The sequence below is a fragment of the Myxine glutinosa genome, chromosome 12 (assembly GCF_964187855.1).
Source record: "Myxine glutinosa chromosome 12, kmMyxGlut1.1, whole genome shotgun sequence".
In the NCBI taxonomy this organism is placed as follows: Eukaryota; Metazoa; Chordata; class Myxini; order Myxiniformes; family Myxinidae; genus Myxine; species Myxine glutinosa.
In genome coordinates, this window is record NC_136272.1 from 113,038,007 (window position 1) to 113,061,138 (window position 23,132).

Here is a 23,132-nt window from a genome sequence, read left to right on the forward strand (position 1 = left end):
TCCGCTTTTGCGAAGGTAATGAACGTAGAGCAGCAACGAAGGCTGGAAAGGGTGGAAATGCGAATGGTTCGGTGGATGTGTGGAGTATCGTTGAGAGAGAGAGGAAGACAAATGATGAATTGCGAAAGATGCTGGGAATAGAGCCTGTGATGGATGCTGTGAAGAGAAACAGTTTGAGATGGTTTGGTCATGTGTTGAGGAAAGATGAAAGTGACTGGTTGAGAAGAGTGTTGGAAATGAATGTGGAAGGAAGTTGAGGACGGGGAAGACCGAGAAAGACTTGGCTCAGGATGGTCGAAGAAGAAATGCGGGCAAGGGGGTTAACAAGGGGAGATGCAGAAAATAGGGCAAAATGGAGAAGATCGTCATGGGGACCACAAGGCTCACCCCCGCTCTTGCAGGGAAAATGGCTTTAAAATGCCTGTTGTTGTTGTTGTTGTTGTTGTAGAGCACAGAGAGAACTGGGGGAGCAAGGCCGGAGAGGAGTCGGTTGAAGACAGAAAGACCACAAATCTGCCTGCGGTGATCACCAACCAACCTGCAACCAACCACCAACCTGCATTTGAGAGAGGTTTGTGATTAAAGAGCTGGAAACTATTGTGAGGTTTGTGGGTAAATGGTCGGAGACTCATGCGAGGTTTGTGGGTAAAGGGCCGGAGACTCGTGCGAGGTTTGTAGGTAAAGGGCCGGAGACTCGCGTGTGGTTTGTTGGTAAAGAGCTGGAAACTCGTGCAAGGTTTGTGGGTTAGGGGCCGGAGACTCGTGCGAGGTTTGTGGGTAAAGGGTCGAACATTTGAGAGAGGTTTGTCGGTAAAGAGCTGGAAACTCGTGCGAGGTTTGTGGCTGAAGGGCCAGAGACTCGTACCAGGTTTGTGGTTAAAGGGCCGAAGACTCATGCGAGGTTTGTGGGTAAAAGGCCGAAGAATCGTGTGAGGTTTGGGTGTAAAGGGCCAGAGACTCATGCGACGTTTGTGGGTAAAGGGCCGAACATTTGAGAGAGGTTTATCGGTAAAGAGCTTGAAACTCGTGCAAGGTTTGTGGGTAAAGGGCCAGAGACTCGTGCGAGGTTTGTGGGTAAATGGTCCGAGACTCGTGCGAGGTTTGTGGGTAAATGGTCGGTGACTCGTGCGAGGTTTGTGGGTAAGGGGCCAGAGACTCGTGAGGGGTTTGTGGGTAAATGGTTGGAGACTCGTGCGAGGTTTGTGGGTAAAGCGCCGGAGACTCGTGCGAGGTTTGTGGGTAAAGGGCCGAAGACTCGTGCAAGGTTTGTGATAGAGGGTGGAAGAAATTTGAAAAATGAAACGATTTAAAGCTTTATTAGCTTCATTATGAGTTTCTATCAAAATATTTCCAAGGGTAATGTTAGTGATTTGGAATTCATTCCTGTTCAACCTAATTCGTAAACAACGTCCAATTTTGAAGTCAATTTTTAACTGCTCCAGTGTCAAGTCAATTCGCAAGTCAAGAACAACACAGTTAACCTCCACCCACCCATTTCAGCAGCTCACGACATAATCAACCGATGGTCATATTTCCGCACTCAGATATAGTCGTAATAGTACGATACAAAAAGCAATCACAACACACCTTGGCACCACGAGTCAAAGAAAGCGATTTGTGGTTTTGAGCTCCATATGGTTTTGGAGTGACATTCGCAGCTGGCCGACTGAACGGGCTTGACTTGCAGGCTGACACAGCCCCGGGCTTGGAGGCCGAGCTGCGAGGTGAAGCAACTGGTGCGGCTGCAAAAGTTTGAATGGTTTCTCGAGCGCGTGAGCGAGGGGCGGCAGTCGGCTCATTCGCCTCAAAACTGGGCTGATCCTTGAGTGATGGGATTACACTGGATGACAAGTAAATATCGGGGCTTGTGGCTGTTCCCGAATAATCGGACAGGCTGCTGGCAGAGCTGCTCCGTTCTTGCACATGCTGAGCATCGAGAGACAAGTCACCTTGCACACGGGAACCGGGGCTCAGCTCAGGAGAAAGTGGCGGAGGAGGTGACGATGGAGGGGAAGGAGCTGGCGAACCCGATGGAGATGAGACGGGAGTAGTGACTGAGCCATCGGGAGCCAATAGATCCCGTGAGAATTTGGCATTAGTACGTTCCCAGGTATTATTTGGGGACAGTACAGGGGTTTGTTTCATATTGACAGTCATATTAGTGACAACTGACCGTCGGTGGTCTCCATTCGAAGTAAGCGTTTCATCCCACAAATCAGAAACATTGGAAGTTTCCCCTGAAACTCTATTCGCAGCAGAATCACGCAGGTCAGATGTTCGTCCTGGTGGAGTAGATTTAGAAACATCGATGTTAGTCGAGACAAAGAAGTCACTGTTGTTGTGCTGAGAAGAGTCGTATTGATTTGGAGAGCCATAACGCTGTATGTCACCATTGTTGTGCTCTTGCCCTCGTTCCTCCCTGAAACAAAAACAAAAAAATGGATAAGAATATTCTTCTGGAACTAAAAAAACAAAAAAACACACAAAGTCATTCAGGCATCACATGGCTAGAAACCTGACACGCCAGGAGGAAAAGCTGTTTTTACATACTAGAGGCTCATGGAAGAGCGAGTGCACCGGGCGGATCAAAACGTAACAGGACAAAATGAACAGCAGAGAGAGAGGGAGGGGACAACAGCGGAGTTAAAGGACAAGATATAGAGGGAGACTTGGACAAAACAATGGGTGAAGGGAGGAATGAGGGGGGGGGCAGGAAAATACACATTGGGGTGCACAGGAAGAATACAGAAAGATACTCAGGAAGGAAAAAGTGGAAATTTGGAAGGAGGACGATTTGAGATGGGTTGGTTGTTGAGGGGAGAAAAGATCATGGTTTTGGATTTGGGATGATGCGAAATGGTGGTGAACAGCTCTTTTGAAGACCCTGGAGGGAAGAATGAGATCGAAGAAAATGTGGAAGTTGGTTCCACAGGCAGGAAAAAGAGGAACGAACAAGTGGAGGTGAGCAGCAATTTCAGATTTTGGGAGTTTCACAAACTTTAGAAACACAAGCTCTTGCAGAAGAGACCTCAGCGGGACATGATACGAGGCACCCTGAAGTGTAATCGATAACTTTCTAGGATAATTTGGTCTGGACTTGGCTCTGGTACAATGCCATAAAAAGGTTGTTTGTTTTGAGCTCATCATTCATATGCAGCACATGGCTTCAGGTTAGCATCAATTCCAGCAGGGGTGCGGCAGTGCCACTGGTGCAGTGCTCCCTGTAGTTTAGAGCAGGAATTTGTAATTTATTCAGTGTGCCAGCGATAGCCCACCTCCTCTTCTTGGACACCTTGAAGGACACTAATTTAACCTCCAACCGAGGGATGGCACACACACACACACACACACACACACACACACACACACACACACACACACACACACACACACACACACACACACACACACACACACACACACACACACACACACACACACACACACACACACACACACACAAAAGAACCCATCGACTTGATCGACAAGAACAATCTACACCTCAATGCAAAGTCACACCTGTTTCGAAGCATATCATTGTAAGTTCGTGTACGACGGCCTCCAACATTGACCACTGGTTCCTCATCCGATTCAATTTCAGAGAGTCGGGAGCAGCTCTTCCTCAGCCTCTTCCAACGATTGAGGTCCTGAATGAGCAATAATTGTGTTATTGAAACATCAGAAACTCCATGATGAAATAAAATCTTTGTTTTGTTGTACTTTAACTGACGTTCTGCCAGCGTTGCTCATCTTCGCCGTCTACTTTACGGAGTTGCTGAAGATGCTCAACACGCATTTTGTGCGACGGTGTGGTTGAAGTACCTTCTTCATCAGTACTTGTTAAGTCGCCCATGCTCTGGGCCCTGACACAAATGTGAAGGGATAGGGGAAAGCAGAAATGGAAATAAATCTCAAAACAACACATGTACACATGTTCGCACAAAAAAACCCCGATCATGTCAAATGACAGAGCTGATAACAAATAACTCCCTAACATAGGGTACAAGTTGGAAGGATGGGGGTAATAAACTCTCTCATATTTTATGCCCATTTCCATTGAGCCAATTTCAACTCACCTGCTAAACACACTATTTTCCGATGTATCCAAGATGCTTGCATTGGCCCAGCTCCGGCGATCCGAGTTCTTGCTCAATCCATCTCTTTGTTTGCGCCGAAGTGGCGCCGGCATCTGAACGACCAGGTCCGAGCTCGATGTTCTTTGTGCACTGGGCAAAAACTGGTGATAGGAAGTTGTAGATTTTGGTTGTGCAGCCGTGGAGCAGCGTTGCGTCATCGTCTCTGAAACAACAATATGATCCGTGGTACTCAGGCCTGATGCTCGTAAAGGAAGATCAATGTGTGACGTACTCAGGATAGACACGTGTTGCCTCAAAAAGAAAACCAATACGAGCCTCATAAAAAGACAACGGTAAAGAAAACACGCAAGGTCATTCAGGCATCACATGGCTAGAAACCTGACAAGCCAGGAGGAAAAGCTGTTTTTTATATACTCGAGGCTCGTGGAAAAGCGAGCCGAATGTGAATGAGAACAGATATGAAAACAAGACTGGAAAGGGTGCAGAGTCCAGTCGGTGAGGTCGGAATCACAAAAATGTAAGAGAAAGGCCAAGGCACAGATAAAGGACAAGAACAGGTAGGGATGAAGCAAGCACTTGTACGAGCGTACCTTTGCCTCTCCCAAATGGGTCAATGAGGTCAACAGAGTAAGAGCGACGAGTTTTCTTTTGAGTGAGAAGGTCCGAGCAACTGCCCTTTCCGATGCCGAAACTGCTGCGCCTCACTCCCCCTAATGGCTGAACTTTCTGAAGAAGGTGCGTAGTGAAAAATGAGATCATCAGCAAACATGCCGTGAATAAACAGCCAAAGGACACTCACGACATCACATCAATAAATTTGCTATTACGAAACCAGTTTGCCAAAGACCTCGATTTATGAAGAATAATAGTTTGTTAGTAAAATATTTGGAACTAGAAGGGCACTCGGTAGACTGCATACCTCTGCCAGTCTGAACAGTTTATGTTTTGTATCCCACTAATAAGTCGGATCAGCATCCGGATCTTAACAAAAATCTTATCGGCTTGTTCTCGTCACCTAACCAACTCATCCACCTAATTTTGCCACAAATTGTCCACAACTTTTTGAAATAACATGCCATATATCTTTTTGGTCCTTTCAGTCAATGGTAAAGAATCACAATTATTATGTTTTTAAATTTTATTCTCGCATCCGAATCCGGTTTTAGATCTTCACCAAAATCGAATCGATTCATCCTTGTCACACACACAACCTGTCATTAAGTTTCATCCGAATCTGTCCACAACTTTTTGAAATACCCTGCTATATATTCGTTTCAGCCCAATCACTCAATTGTGAAGAATCATTTTAAAAATTCTCTGATCCTGATCCGGATTCTAATCTTCACCAAAACTGAGTCAATTCTTCCTTGTCACACACCCAACCTGTCCACCAAGTTTTGTCCGAGTCCATCCACAACTTTTTGAAATATCATGCTATACATCTGTTTTTTTCCTCACAATGGTGAAGAATCACAAAAAAAAATTATTATTATTATTCTCGTTTCCGATCCGGATTTGGATCTTCACCAAAATCTAAATGTTTCATCGTTGTCACACACCCAACCTCTCCATCAAATTTCGTCCAAATCCATCCACAAGGTTTTGAGATATCCTGTTTACAAACAGAAAAGCAGACAGGGTTGAAAACATAACGTCTGCCCACCTTCGGTGGCGGAGGTAATTACTTTTAAGATTTCAAAATGAACAATGGTTTAAGGGTGTGAGAGTTTAAGGGTGTGAGGGTTTAAGGGTGTGAGGGTTTAAGGGTGTGAGGGTTTAAGGGTGAGAGGGTTTAAGGGTGTGAGGGTTTAAGGGTGAGAGGGTTTAAGGGTCAGAGGGTTTAAGGGTCAGAGGGTTTAAGGGTCAGAGGGTTTAAGGGTCAGAGGGTTTAAGGGCGAGAGGGTTTAAGGGTGAGAGGGTTTAAGGGTGAGAGGGTTTAAGGGTGAGAGGGTTTAAGGATGAGAGGGTTTAAGGGTCAGAGGGTTTAAGGGTGAGAGGGTTTAAGGGGGAGAGGGTTTAAGGGTGAGAGGGTTTAAGAACAACCGATCAAACCTATAAGTGGGAAAACAACCTTTTCATGTTAGACCAAAGACAACATCATTTTGCCAACATCAACCACAACAACAGTAACAGAAGGAATGTGACAAGGTGGTGGAGGCATGCGAGTGAAGGAAATTGAAAACAATAACTACGAAAGGAAAATAAATTATATATGCTTACACCATTAACCTCCGACAGGTGGTTAATTGCAGGACTTACACCATTAACCTTGCGGAGACAGGTGCATCACTTTACCTCATGCACATGACAAACCCAAATATTTAAATAATCAAGAACTACCACCATGCCAGCCTTGTGTATACGACGAGACCAACCTTTCCAGAGGCTGCAGAGATGACGAGGGCCTCAAATGCACCAAGGTCCAACTGAGGGCCCTGGTATTCAGACTTCGATCGAGCGGTTTTGCCAAGCCAGTAAAGGGTAATTAGCACCTGAAAGAACATTTCAGGGAGTCGAGACAAACACTACAGGTAGACATGCAAAGAAACACGACAATCAAAACATCCGAGCTACGTCGACAGCTCAACCTCCTCACCGAGAACGTCGACTTCATTTACAATTCCTGGAATAAATTCATCGACGAGATTTCATCGAGCCAAGGTCGTCGCTGGAGAAGCCATAATGGGAGAAACCCAAGCTTCCCACATCGTAATTGGCTTGATGCAACAAACCGCAAGCGAAACGTTCTCAGAATTTGAAACGATCATTGCTCCACAGCAAGTGCTTCCCATAGATCGTCAAGCAACACAATTCATGCGACCGTTAAATCCATAGAGCACAAACTTTCCTTATTGTGTTTCATCCAATCGTGCATCAGATAGAAACTTCACAACATCGCTCAGTGTTCGATTCAATAAACTTTCAACGCTTGAACAAATCAAAACCGTCATTTTATAGCAATTGAAAACCGAATGCGACACCTCAAACCCCAAGAAATAAATTAAGCTTTCGCTTTTCCACTCGTAATTTCATTTTCGGATTTAAACTCGAATTCCAGCAACAAATCGGGTGATTCAGCAAACCATATATTTATACATCAATTAGCTAGTGTATAACAAAGCAGGATGGATATATATATATATAGTTACATATCGACGTCATAGTCTGGAAACTACTCACATTTTTGATGCGACGACTCGTTTCGGTCTCTCTGAAAAACAAGCAACAGACAGGTGAGACGATTACGGAGGTGGAAACAGACACTGCATCATCATCATCCGCTCCCCCACCCTTTACTATGTCTCAACCTCACACCCAAAGGCGACTTGCATGACATTCTAAGCCTCCGCTTGCACGAGGAGGACTGGGAGAGACAGAAAGCAAACAAGACAAAGCTTATTGACTTATAAATGTGTAACACTGATCTCGAACGCATTTTAATATTGGAAAATGCAAAAGGACAAATAGGTTTTGGGGAAAGATATGAAAGGGTCAGAAAACCCTAACCCTAACCCCAACCCCAACCCCAAACACCAACCACAACCCCAAACACCAACCACAACCCTAACCCTAACCCCAACCCCAACCCCAAACACCAACCACAACCCTAACCCTAACCAATTAGTAAGGACACTGTCACTCTATAGTCCCTTCAGCTTGGTTAGTAGATCTTAACCCAAATCCTCACAGTATGGTGAGCAAATCCCAACACCGTGCAATTAGAGACATTGATGCTTTATGGTTATCAAGAGCTCCAGGAAAAGTAAAATTCCACATGGATCCAGGTCAAGGATCAAAATAGATGGGCAAATCATAAACATGAAGGTTGCGGTTTGGATAGGGTGGGGTAGGTGGAGAGTGATGACATATCGTGCAAAGGAATTTGCTCCAAAATAGTACTCGATACAAACTTTGGTTTTACACGGTTTGCTTGATTATAAGACCAAAAAGGAAATGGATGACTGATATTGCATAACCATTCAGCTCATTACTTGTGCCATGTAAGATGACAGAGGTTATGCTTTTATCAATGTCTGTCTGTCTGTCTGTCTGTGAACAAGACATCTCAAAGTTGTGGACGGATTCAGACAAAATTGGGTTGACAGGTTGGATGTGTGAGAAGGAAGAATTTAAGAGATTTTGGTGAACATCCGGATCCCGATCTGGATCTGAGAATTTTTTGAGTGATTTTTCACCTTTGAGAGATGGGGAAACCCAATATACAGCATACCTCAAAAAGTTGTGGACGGATTCAGACAAAATTTGGTTGACAGTTTGGATGTGTAACAAAGACGAAATGTTTAGATTTTTGTGAAGGTCCAGATCTGGATCCGACAATTTTTTTTGAAAGTGCTTCTTCACTACTGAGAGACGGGACCAAAAAATGATTTATAGCACCATATCTCAAAAGGTTGTGGACAGATTCGGACATATTTGGGTTGACCGGTTGGATTTGTGAGAAAGAATAATTTAATAGCTTTTGGTGAAGATCCAGATCCCGATCTGGATTTGAGAATTTTTTGAGCGATTCTTCACCTTTGAGAGATGGGGAAAACCAATATACAGTACGATATCCCAAAAAGTTGTGGGCCGATTCAGACAAAATTGGGTGGATGAGTTGAATTGTTGACAAGAACAAGCCGTTTAGATTTTGGTTCAGATCAGCAGATGCAGCCTATCAGTGCCATACAAAATGTAAACCGTTCAGCGACGTGCGCTCCACTGAGTGCCGTTCTCGCTCATGCTTTGCACTCATCTTGTGATCGATCAGTCCAGTGGCGTCAAGATTATTTCCTTTAACATTAGACTTTGAGGTTAATGGCATAAGCAATTATTATCCAATGTATTCGCCTCCTTGACATGAGAATAACCATAGTCAAGGAATACACTGCAGGGTCGATTTACAATTGCCCTAATCACAGTAGCCGAAGCAAGAATCATTTCGTCACTGAACCACTCCGAGTCTGGGAGATCAGTTGTTCTATTCAGATCCGGGCGTAATCATGCAAAAGACTAACAAATGGGAGGTGCTGCTTCCTCACTCAACGCTCGGGATTTAGAGGATAAAGCATGGACAAATCCCATGCGTTGGCATTGATTGGGAGTGCCTGGGGAATTCTCCTTAATTGCTCCAATAGGTGCCAAGAGAAAAGCAATGCAACAAATATGGTTGCATTGCCACTGGCAATGGTCCCAGAGAGCTCGGGGAAGACACATCACTTCCCCCAACGTGAGGGTTCTATTTATCTGTCAAAGTCAGCATCTGGAGTAGGATACCAACACACAAGGGCCAACCTGCCTACCTCTACTACCCCCGGCCCAATTTCCAAAAATGAATCAATGCCACTGTGCCATATACCAGACAGGCCAGCAAGCTTCACATACACTTCAAAGAACAGTGTACTCTCTGATGTGAGATCCTGCCTGGGAAGCACAAAGATGAGAGCTTGGAAGAAGAAAATATATATCAGGAAATTCAACCCGGCATGCTGTGTAACTCAAATAAATACACCCCCTCGGAGAAATCAATATTATCACCTCCCCCACCAGAGGGGGGTTATGCTTTAGCCTTGTAAACGAGTTAAAGGCCTCACCATGGTTTGGTCGAAGGCAGGGAGCATAGCGGGATGAGTTTACCACAGTAAAATGTGTCAACTGTGTGACTCACAGGAAAATAAAATACAGGTGCCGTTTAAGGGATAATAAGCACAGAAGAAGCACATAAGAAGCACATAAGAAGCACATAAGAAACACATAAGAAACACAAAAGAAACACAAAAGAAACACATAAGAAACACATAAGAAACACATAAGAAACACAAAAGAAACACAAAAGAAACACATAAGAAACACAAAAGAAACACAAAAGAAACACAAAAGAAACACAAAAGAAACACAGAAGAAACACAGAAGAAACACAGAAGAAACACAGAAGAAACACAGAAGAAGCACAGAAGAAGCACAGAAGAAGCACAGAAGAAGCACAGAAGAAGCACAGAAGAAACACAGAAGAAACACAGAAGAAACACAGAAGAAACACAGAAGAAGCACAGAAGCACACAGAGGATAGTTACAAATGTACACACAGGACACGTATCGGAAAATATTGAAACAAACGACTTTTAAAACTAAACCTAGAGATTGAATACCGACACATTCACACAACTCAAACAAAATCTAGGGATTGAATACCGACATATTCACACAACACAAACCAAACCTAGAGAGTGAATACCAACACTAGTCAGGTTCACTATGTTTTTTCGTTCAAAACTTTGGTAGATTAGCAACACTATACATTTGTGGAATATTCAGAGCATGAGGAATCCAAAAATTAATGTTTACATTTGCGTAGACACCTTTGCGAAAATGACACTCAGGACAGTGATGAAGATCTGGAAAAGCATATTCCTGAACGGTATAGACCTAGTAGATCCTGTGTAAAGGACTTATAGTTCAATCTGATACTACCTATAACTTCCTATAACAACCTTTAACTTCAAAGGACTTGCAATATCATGTATTATGTAATACAGTTACATCACAAATATAAAGACAATGGTTTTCAATTACCTTTGTTTGTTGCTTTTCTATAACCCTGAGCACTATTTTGAGGCCTTTATTGGATTCCTTGACCCAGAAAACATAGGATTAGCATATTTAATTAGGTTTCTAGGTTGACTAGAAGCCGAGATAGCGCAAAATATGTATTTTATGGCGGCCATTTTGAAAATCCAAAATGGCGGCCATGCAGGTGTCTGTGCAAATACCAACATTGATTTTCAGATTCTCCATGCTCTGAAGATTCCAAAAATGTACAGGTTTGCTAATCCCAAAATTTTGAAAGAAATTATATTTGTTAACATAGTGAACCTGACTATCTTCATCACTGTCCTGAGTGTCATTTTCGCAAAGGTGTCTACGCAAATGTAAACATTAATTTTTGGATTCCTCATGCTCTGAATATTCCAAAAATGTACAGGTTTGCTAATCCCAAAATTTTGAAAGAAATTATATTTGTTAACATAGTGAACCTGACTACACGTTCACACAACACCATCCAAACATGCAGATTGAATACCGACCGACATTCACACAACACAAACCAAGAGATTGAATACCGACACATTCACACAACTCAAACAAAATCTAGGGATTGAATACCGACATATTCACACAACACAAATCAAACCTAGAGAGTGAATACCGACACGTTCACACAACACCATCCAAACCTGCAGATTGAATACCGATCGACAGATTCACACAACACAAACCAAGAGATTGAATACCGACACATTCACACAACTCAAAAAAAAATAGGGATTGAATACCGACATATTCACACAACACAAACCAAATCTAGGGATTGAACACCGACATATTCACACAACACAAATCAAACCTAGAGAGTGAATACTGACACGTTCACACAAAACAAACCAAACCTCGAGAGTGAATATCGACACGTTCATACAACACAATCCTAGAGATCGAATACAGACACGATCACACGACAAAAACCAAACCTAAAGATTGAATATCGACACGGTCAGACAACACAAACCTAGAGATTGAATACCGACACATTCACACAACACAAACAAAATCTAGGGATTGAATACCGACACATTCACACAACTCAAACAAAATCTAGGGATTGAATACAGACACGTTCACACAACACAAACCAAACCGAGAGAGTGAATACCGACACGTTCACACAACACAAACCAAACCTAAAGATTGAATATCGACACGGTCAGACAACACAAACCTAGAGATTAAATACCAACACATTCACACAACACAAACAAAATCTAGGGATTGAATACCGACACGTTCACACAACACAAACCAAACCTAGAGATTGAATACAGACACATTCACACAACACAAACCAAACCCAGAGATTGAATACAGACACATTCACACAACACAAACCAAACCTACAGATTGAATACCGACACGTTCACACAACACAAACCAAATCTAAAAAGTGAATACTGACACGTTTACACAACAGAAACCAAACCGAGAGATTGAATACAGACACGTTCACACAAACCAAAGCTAGAGATTGAATACAGACACGTTCACACAACACAAACCAAACCTAGAGTGTGAATACAGACACGTTCACACAAACCAAACCTAGAGAGTGAATACAGACACGTTCACGCAACACAAACCAAACCTAGAGTGTGAATACAGACACGTTCACACAACACAAACTAAACCTGCAGATTGAATACCGACACGTTCACACAACACAAACCAAACCTAGAGTGTGAATACAGACACGTTCACACAAACCAAAGCTAGAGATTGAATACAGACACGTTCACACAACACAAACCAAACCTAGAGTGTGAATACAGACACGTTCACACAAACCAAACCTAGAGAGTGAATACAGACACGTTCACACAACACAAACCAAACCTAGAGAGTGAATACAGACACGTTCACACAAACCAAAGCTAGAGATTGAATACAGACACGTTCACACAACACAAACTAAACCTGCAGATTGAATACCGACACGTTCACACAACACAAACCAAACCTAGAGAGTGAATACAGACACGTTCACACAAACCAAAGCTAGAGAGTGAATACAGACACGTTCACACAAACCAAACCTAGAGATTGAATACAGACACGTTCACACAAACCAAACCTGCAGATTGAATACCGACACGTTCACACAACACAAACCAAACCTAGAGAGTGAATACAGACACGTTCACACAAACCAAAGCTAGAGATTGAATACAGACACGTTCACACAACACAAACCAAAGCTAGAGAGTGAATACAGACACGTTCACGCAACACAAACCAAACCTAGAGAGTGAATACAGACACGTTCACACAAACCAAAGCTAGAGAGTGAATACAGACACGTTCACGCAACACAAACCAAACCTAGAGAGTGAATACAGACACGTTCACGCAACACAAACCAAACCTAGAGATTGAATACAGACACGTTCACACAAACCAAACCTAGAGATTGAATACAGACACGTTCACACAACACAAACCAAACATAGAGAGTGAATACAGACACGTTCACACAAACCAAAGCTAGAGATTGAATACAGACACGTTCACACAACACAAACCAAAGCTAGAGAGTGAATACAGACACGTTCACACAAACCAAAGCTAGAGATTGAATACAGACACGTTCACACAAACCAAACCAAACCTAGAGAGTGAATACAGACACGTTCACACAACACAAACCAAACCTAGAGAGTGAATACAGACACGTTCACACAACACAAACCAAACCTAGAGAGTGAATACAGACACGTTCACACAAACCAAACCTAGACATTGAATACAGACACGTTCACACAAACCAAACCTAGAGATTGAATACAGACACGTTCACACAAACCAAACCTAGAGATTGAATACAGACACGTTCACTCAACACAAACCAAACCTAGAGAGTGAATACAGACACGTTCACACAACACAAACCAAACCTAGAGAGTGAATACAGACACGTTCACACAAACCAAACCTAGAGATTGAATACAGACACGTTCACACAAACCAAACCTAGAGTGTGAATACAGACACGTTCACACAACACAAACCAAACCTAGAGAGTGAATACAGACACGTTCACACAAACCAAACCTAGAGATTGAATACAGACACGTTCACACAAACCAAAGCTAGAGATTGAATACAGACACGTTCACACAACACAAACCAAACCTAGAGAGTGAATACAGACACGTTCACACAACACAAACCAAACCTAGAGAGTGAATACAGACACGTTCACACAACACAAACTAAACCTGCAGATTGAATACCGACACGTTCACACAACACAAACCAAACCTAGAGAGTGAATACAGACACGTTCACACAAACCAAAGCTAGAGATTGAATACAGACACGTTCACACAAACCAAACATAGAGAGTGAATACCGACACGTTCACACAACACAAACCAAATCTAAAGGGTGAATATCGACACATTCAAACAACACTATCCAAACCTAGATAGTGAATATCGACACGTTCACACAACACAAACCAAAACTAGAGGGTGAATACCGACACGTTCACACAACACAAACCAAATCTAAAGGGTGAATATCGACACATTCAAACAACACTATCCAAACCGAGAGAGTGAATACCGACACGTTCACACAAACCAAACATAGAGAGTGAATACAGACACGTTCACACAACACAAACCAAACCTAGAGAGTGTACTGTGATGTGAGCTACCTGTAGCTCACATTGTGTACCTCTACCTGTACTGTGATGTGAGCTTTATCTATCTATAATTCCAGTAATCTCTGTGTGTATGTTTGTTTGTACGTTTGTTTGTTTGTTTGTATGTCTGTGACCGCTGTTTCTCGACAACTACCGGTCCGATATACTTGAAACTTGCCAGGTATATTGCTGGGGACCCGAGGATGTGCCTTTTCAAGGTTTTAAATTAATCGCAGAAGTAGTTACCGAGCTATGTCCAAAAAACGATTCAACCAATCAGAGAGCAGCGAGCTATCACGTGTGCCGAACGTGGCGAACACACTCTGCCTCGGATGGCACATTTGAGAGCGTATTCATTTATTTCCCGTCGGCAAACTATGTTGCCGTTAAACTATGTTTTAAAACTAATTATAAAACTAATTAAAACTAATTTGCGATTCATCGTAACTGCGATTTGCGAACTTCCGGACAGTGAGGACTGCACTTCCGGCATCCAATCACAGAACGCGTTATTGCGTAGGCGTGGCCGATGTGAGAGCGAGCAGCGAGCCGAGCCCAGCGCGTGCGCCATTACGGTACGTAATTCGATTTCTTCCGGAGAAAATAATAATTTCTCGATTTCTTATGCGCATTATTTCTCCCAATTCAGTCAGAGCGAAGGGCGGAAGCGAAGAGCGTTGTTTTTTTTGTTTACGGGCGTACGGGCGGGGTAGAGCGTACGGGTAGCGTTTTTTTTTTTTTTTTGGCACATTTGAGAGCGTATTCATTTATTTCACGTTGGCAAACTATGTTGCCGCTATGTTGCCGTTAAACTATGTTTTAAAACTAATTAAAACTAATTTGCGATTCTTTCGCTTTCCTGCGCATTTGTGCACGCTATGGCGATTTCTTTACCAAACTCCGCTAGCCGTTAGCTTTGGACCAAACCATTTCATGTAAATAGAGGGGGGGGATTGTCACCGTACTCGCAAGCCGTTAGCTTTGGACCAAACCATTGCATGTAAATAGAGGGGGGGGGATATACTTTTAGATATATATATAGTACGGGCATGCCCTAGTAACGTATAAAGAGAGCAACAAACGTAATAGCACTAATAAGACATTGTATCTCTGAAAGGATGGTCTGGACTCCAGAGGTACGCACACTCGTCTCCAAGTCACTAGCCTGGGTTTGAACCCTGACCCAGCTAGAAACTGTCACCCACGTTTCACAGGCAGGGCGACTCATCAATACGTGCGTTTTATACCTCGGATGTACCTTAAACTTGGCATCCCGTCTACCGGCATTAGTTGGTGGACGTTAAATATCCCACGACGTCCTTCGCGAAGAGTCGGCGAGATATCGTGGCATCCTGAACAAATGCCAAATTCCTGCCCTAACTTCCTGAGTCGGATTGGCAACCAGGCCAGAATCGTAGCTGAGGAATCTCTTCGGCAGCACCAACGCTCTGCATAGACTCCATCATCAGCACAATGTACAAAACCATTTACAGTACGATTGACAAAGCACACATGCATCTTCCTGCATTTGAAAAATGAATTCCAGCGTCCTGTGGAGGTTAAACTTGGCCTCGGTCTGTTTGCTTCTCCCATTTGAATATTGTCCACAATGTGATGACCTGAGATTCAAATCCTATATAACCGTGCATGTGGATTAGTCCACTCCTATAGTTTTCCATGATGTGATGCTGGCTTAGATCCACCCGTTCAAAATGAAACCATGGCCAAGGATGAGATGCTCCCATTTTAAATGTATTCCTGAGCGATAAGTTGTGGAATAGTAATCCATTTCCACTGAACTAGAACGCCACTCAGTAGAGCGCATACTCCCGCCGTGGGTTTAGTTGGAATAATACGTTTTGTTTAACATCCCCTCTCCCCAAAACAATAAATGAAAAAGAAAGTAGGTCCTAACTGTCAGAGAATTTATTTTGATATATCTCGGAATTGGAGGAGAAAAACATCATTTAAAAATAAGAATAAAAGCTTTAATGTGGTAAAACAGAAAAAAAATCTCTCAAAAAAATACCTGGATCCGGAATAATATCCTGAGCTTCACCAAAAACTAATCAATTCTTCCTTATCCCAAGGGGAATCATCCCACCAACTTTCATCCAAATCCGTTCAGAACTTTTCCAGATATCTTGTTCACAAACACACAAACACGTGAACATACGAACACACACACACACACACACACACACACACACACACACACACACACACACACACACACACACACACACACACACACACACACACACACACACACACACACACACACACACGGACGGACACGATCGAATGCATTACTCCCTTGCGGGAGTAATAAACCTGAAAATTGCAGAGCCAGAACCAGAATTATTTATTTGGTCTGGGAAACCCATGCGAGGTTTCTTCTTCTTCAGCCTCTCTCAACCCTGGGTGAATATGCGGTCTTTTAAAAAAAAGTTGGAATTTTGCCAAATCTGTTTTATTCGTTTGTTAATATACCTCAGCCCTTGACAAATCTGGAATTATAATTTTATTTGAGGTTCAAATTAACCCAGGAGATTGTGTCAAACGATGCCTGCAAGTCTGTACATGTGATAAATATAATTAATCATCCACAGTCGAGGACTCTTCTTCTTCACGCAACAACAACTTCTAGCTTCCAGACCGTACATCCAATGATCTTCAAATTTGGCACACTTGTTACTCTTGATGGCTTATACTGCAGTGTGAAGTTTCACGGGGATCAATGAAGTGGTTCAAGAGATATAAATGTTTTTATTATTTGCGTTTAATTAACGATGTCTGCCAAACCACGTGACCTATCGCAAATTCCAAAAGGACATTTTAGTAGACAGATATGCTGAACAGATCTGTGAACTTTCCCCTCGATTGGATCACAAATGAGGTAGGAGATAGGTTTTAAATGTTTGTGCTTAAAAACGTCATAACTCTGAAACTATGTGATGCATGATGTCATGCTCGCTGACTTTTTTGTTCGTCATGGGTATGCGATTTTGCCTGCAAAGTTTGGCCTCGATCTGTTCAGGTGTTTTGGAGAAAATTGGATTTTAGTGTTTTTCACTCAAAACAATATGGCGGCCGAACCACGTGACCTGACGTCAAAGTTACGATAAAAATATTCTACAAACAGTCCCTCCTATGGTGAAAATTTGCTCTCAATCGCTCTAATTATTGCAGAGAAAATGGTTTTTAAAGGAAAACAGAAAAAAATTCCCGAAAAAATTCCCAATTTTTTTTCCTGGATCCGGAATAATATCCTGAGCTTCACCAAAAACTAATCAATTCTTCCTTATCCCAAGGGCAATCATCCCACCAACTTTCATCCAAATCCGTTCAGAACTTTTCCAGATATCTTGTTCACAAACACACGAACACATACACACGCGCGCGCACACACACACACACACACACACACACACACACACACACACACACACACACACACACACACACACACACACACACACACACACACACACACACACACACACACACACACACACACACACACACACACACACACACGATCGAATGCATTACTCCCTGGCGGGAGTAATAATCACCATTTTAAAAAGGAAACATTAAATAATGTCTAACTCTGACGCATCAACTGCCAATGTGATTCACCATCCATAATCCTACAGCCACACCACCACCACCACCACCACCACCACCACCACCACCCAAACACTCCATACCAGTTACCACCCCTCCCCTAACTCCTGGGCACAGCAGTAAGTTGAAAGACAGAATGGGTCACAAACTTGACCACACCTGAAGCTTAGCCTGAGCTATCTGAGGTAAAGACCAATGGAAGCCTTTAGGTTTTACAGCCAGAGGAATGCACCAGTTCATCAGGTTCGAGTCGTTTGGTTGCACAAGAAAATATAGGTGGGGTTAAATACAGGAGGAGCAGGGGACGATATTTTGCTATCTTCCACTCAGAATCAAAGTCCACCAAGAACAAAATTGGTAACTACGAGCAACATGACAAAGGTCATCACAAACAGACCCAAACTTCACAACAACCCAAATATTATTATTTTATGATTCAAGTCAAAGTGAAACTGGGAATTTTTACCTGGTTCAAAGTCCACCAATAGGGAAACTGGAACCAATCCATCATTTGCCATTGGTCCATTCTAATGGACCCAGGTGTCGTTCAAAGTGTTCGAAACCACAATAAAACACGGAGTTTTATTGCATGAAACCAAGAGCATACGTGATGGGTAGACTAGTCTGCTTTTCAACATTGGTATTCATAAAATCTTTATTAATAAGAATGCACTGCCACCACACCCAGGTACATAAACACACGTCATTGTGGTATGCACCTGTCTCACCCAACAATCACCACTCAGCCAATCCCTATTTCAATTAACACTCACAGGAAGTGTCACCAAAAACTTTCCTTTTGAAGTACAAAACTAAAACGGTGAATGAATGAGTATAGATCATAGAAAGCACACATATAGTATGCACGCACACACACATATATATATATATATATATATATATATATATATATATATATATATATATATATATATATATATATATATATATATATATATACAGAACACCAGGAGCACCAAAACCAGGAGACACTCACTTGATGGTGACACGGCTTGAAAGGTCCTGGAGGTCCCCAGGATGGAAAAGCTGAGCAGGACGGAGTCCAAACTGCCCGCACGCTCGAAGGAACACGTTCAAGTTGTCCTGCTCTCAGGCAGATGGCACAGGTAAACTGAGCGAGCAGGTTACAGTGGGAACAAGGCAACAGGTGTCACGCTGTGACGCGAGAGTGACAGTTCGAAGGATAAACACCTTTTATTCTCACTGCACCCACCTGTGACGTAAAGCGGTGATCCTGTATGCAGGTGGGCGTGTATAAAGGGATGACAAAGGGATGGGCGTGGCTCCCGTGGAGCACAAAAGAGGTGGGGATGGGGGGAGGAGAGGGGGAAGAGGGGGGGGGAGAGGGGGGACAGTGGGAAAGGGGGGAGAGGGGAGGAAGTGGGGGAGAGGGGGGAGGGGCGGTAGAGGGGGGGAGAGAGGGGAGGGAGATGGGGGAGAGGGAGGAGGGAGAGGGGAAGGGGGGGGGGAGGGAGCAACACAGTGTGTGCACTTGGAAGAACAATATTTAAATAATCAAATAGCTGACCTTTACATTATGCAACAAAATAGAATCCGACGTGAAATTATCGATTCAGCAACAATTGAATGATGTCCATATATTTAGTCACTTTTGCCTCTTTAAATCACCGATTAGTGAATGAACCAATTTCCAAAAGTGGAACTGATACAAGCTGTGACGACACCCCACCCTGCTTCGCCATGCCACAGATACCCAAGCAAGGTGGTGTCGAGCAATTGTTGAAGGATAAAAATAAAACAAATAAATAAATAAAGATATATGCTGCAGAGAAAAGGCCCAAAGTAAAGGTAGTTGAGGCAGGTGGGATACAAAGTCCAAATAACTCCCACTCCTACGTGCGTGTTCTGTGGATGAGTATAGAGTCTGATTAACACTCTTGCCATCAGTTCTCAAATTAATCATCAAGGGTTATGTCTACTGTTGCCTGTGGCCCTGGTTGTCTTGGCAGCAACTCACCAATTGGGAAAATACAACAAACTCGAAAACAGGAACAGCACGTGCACAGACCTCAAGACAGGTTGGTCGACCACCATCTTACCTCTCTCACGAGCAGCCATTCGTCACAGCGTAGCTTGATCATTGATCGCATCCCGTGGGGTTTTACCTTCCAGTCTTCAGGAGAAATTGGGGTTTATGTTCAGGAGACCATCAGCTTTGTTTATTCGATTTACCGTCACAGTCGAAAGTCTTCGTTTCATTGCTCTTCGTTTGCACAAACCAAACTTCACCCATTGGAATGAATGATAGTTCAAGGTGGTGGATCATGGATCACAAATCGACTCACACTTACAAATCGTCCGATTCTTTCGTGAGAAAATCAGTACAAGCCAAAACACTGTTGTCATCACCACCACCACAAAGAATGCCTTTCCATTGCCCTTAAGCCAGGAGGATTAATGGTTTATAGCTGCATAGGGTAGCAGTGCAAACTACATATCTGCAATCGCAAAGCGATCGCCAGGGGTAGGCCTCCTACGGTTTACCTTTGGTGATCCACCGTGACTTACCCCTGCCCCGAGATCAAATGAAGGCGATTTTGGACTTTGACATCGAGTGATAGAGCGTAGGAATTTTTGTTCTTTATTATTCAAGTAAAATTATTCGAAGAAAATTATTCAAGTTATGTTCAAAAAGGTGTTTCTTTTTTTTTATGAGGTCACAATCCAAAAAAATGAAGGTCAAAGACACTAATCAAATATCAGGTGCATAACTTCAATGCAGGTACACTATTACGATGCAAGAACATTTTGGGCGACCAAGTAGTCTTTGAGATTCTGTATTGGAAAAATCAAGTAATGACTATTAAAAAAAACATTTTTATTTATTCATTTGTTTTTAGACTGCTGTTTGACCTTGACCTTTAGCTTTGAGATGTATGATGTAAAAAACCACCTTTAGAGGCCATTTTACCCCGCAAAGCGGGGGTTGGCCTTTTTCGGGAACCGTGGTTGTTGTTGTTTTCCGTCCCCTTTTTGAAGCAATGTTTTACGGCCGGATGCCCTTCCTGCCGCCAACCCTGTTTGCCGCCTTTAACGACAAACAGGGAATTACCAGTGAACTGGTACTCAATTAGCCGACCTCGGAAGGATGACAGGCTGAGTCAACCCCCCTGGCGTTAATTCAGCGATCGACCGGGATTCGAACCCAGGATCCTTGGATCCTAAGCCGGCACCCTAGCCGCTAGCCCAACACCAGGAGATGTATGATGTAAATGAAGCATAAATGTGCCTTGCTCTAAGCTATCTATGGAGGGAAATTTCATTCTCATTAGAAAAACAGTGGCATTTTGGTGAAGATTGTTAATGCCTATAATTGGGTCAGGACCTTAAAATAAATTAAGCCAACCCTGTATACACTCTATTCACATTATTGATGCAAACTTTGATTCAGAAATTCCCAGCCGGCTACGAGATAGCTCGGAAATTGATTGATGTAAAAAAAAATTAAGAGTGCAGAAGGAAAGAAAGGAAACAAGGAGAACAAGAAAGAGCAATCAGAGATTGCAAACCCTCGCCAGGATGTATTTTCAGTGGTTTTTAAGGCTTTTGTGTTAAAACAAATATGGCGGCCGAACCACGTGGCCGATGACATCTTTTTTTTTTCTAAACTAATTTATTCCGAGATTATGCTCAATAAATTTCTTCTTGATCGGATGAAGTTTTGTACTTGTCGAATTATGACGTCATAATAAGGGCACCTATGACATCATCATTAACGTATTTTTATTCCCAATGGAGAGTTCTTTACAATGAGCTATGTCTCAATTTTTTTCTATTCAGCGCTTTCGGAGATATAGAGGTGCAAAGTTTTTTGGTTTTTCCAAGATGGCGGCCGAACCACGTGCCTGGTGACGTCATAATTATCATTAAACAATTCCACAGGTGGAGTTGCACCTATGATGAAAATTTCCTGTCAATCAAACCAACGGTTGCAGAGAAAATCATATTTATTCTGTGCGGACAAACAAACAAACAGACAAACATACGGACTCAAATGCAAGACCCTCTCCTCAGGCGAGGGTAAAAAGAGAAAATGTCATACATAGCCCCTGTGGTTTTAGTAATTTTGCTATACCGAATTAAAGCCACATTTGGTCGGATTATAAAACAGAATCTTCTGCATATGAATACTCACGCATTTTCTTTGTGCCAAGTTTATACAAAATCGGATCATGCATGTCCGAGAAATAGTTGGGGACACGCTTAAGTAACAAAATGGCTGCTAGTAGGCCATCCTGGATCTGCTCTTGGAAAATAAATGTTGTGCATGCGCAAGCCATTGTTCTTTATCTGTGTGCCAAGTTTGAACAAGATCGATAAATTCATGTCCGAGAAATGTATGAGGACGTGTTCAACATCGGTTTTTTCTGTTGTTTTTTGGGGGGGGGTTACAACCAAAACGGCCACCAGTCTACCAGTCGGCCAACTTTTGATCACATCGTGAAACCAAATGATGCACATATGTGGACCATCATGTATTGACTTTCTGCAAAGAATGAACAAAATCGGTCCATACATGTCCGAGATATGGTTGTGGATGGACGCACGCATGCATGGACGAACGGATGCACGAGACCCAATCCATAAGGCCCCGTTTCTGACGAAGTCTAAAAAATTCTAACAAACTCTAATAAACTCTAAGGTACCATTAACAATTGGGGGCACCAATTGGGGGCACCAATTGTAGAAACAAACCCTTCAAGAGCAATAAGCCTTCCCGAATTCTAGGGGTTCTGGGTGCATGAACCCCCGGGTAGGGTATTCACTCAGAGCTTCGGCCGGATGTACACACGACACAGACTACCTTCGGATTTTTGTGATTTTTTTTTTCTTGACATTTTAACTTTTTTAATTTCCCCTATTTATATTATCTGCAAAAAAATGACACTGCACCACTTAATTGACACTTTCTTCTTTCTTTCAGAGATTTGTTGCTTGCATTGTCATATCAAAGAAGAGACCGTTTATCAACAACTATGTTCAATATGGATTCATCAATGGATAAAGTTGGAAAACAACTTCCCTTTATCCAACAAATAAAGTTGGGATAAAGTTGGGACCACGCAGAACACAAGGTGCTTCTCTTTCATACTCAGGTGTGTTAG

General features: G+C 42.7%; 1 protein-coding gene across 1 annotated transcript in view; it reads right to left on the bottom strand.

Annotated features, from left to right (window-relative positions):
• The window catches only part of LMO7 (LIM domain 7), a 99,101-nt gene that overhangs the window by 43,113 nt on the left and 32,856 nt on the right, over positions 1-23,132 (bottom strand). The window contains exons 5-12 of the mRNA XM_068132386.2: positions 18,983-19,089; positions 7,278-7,308; positions 6,473-6,589; positions 4,688-4,823; positions 4,077-4,299; positions 3,731-3,863; positions 3,520-3,647; positions 1,588-2,419 (exon numbers count right to left, since the gene is read on the bottom strand). Coding sequence (XP_067988487.2) covers positions 1,588-2,419; positions 3,520-3,647; positions 3,731-3,863; positions 4,077-4,299; positions 4,688-4,823; positions 6,473-6,589; positions 7,278-7,308; positions 18,983-19,089 — 1,707 coding nt within the window. The remainder of the gene's footprint in view (positions 1-1,587; positions 2,420-3,519; positions 3,648-3,730; positions 3,864-4,076; positions 4,300-4,687; positions 4,824-6,472; positions 6,590-7,277; positions 7,309-18,982; positions 19,090-23,132) is intronic.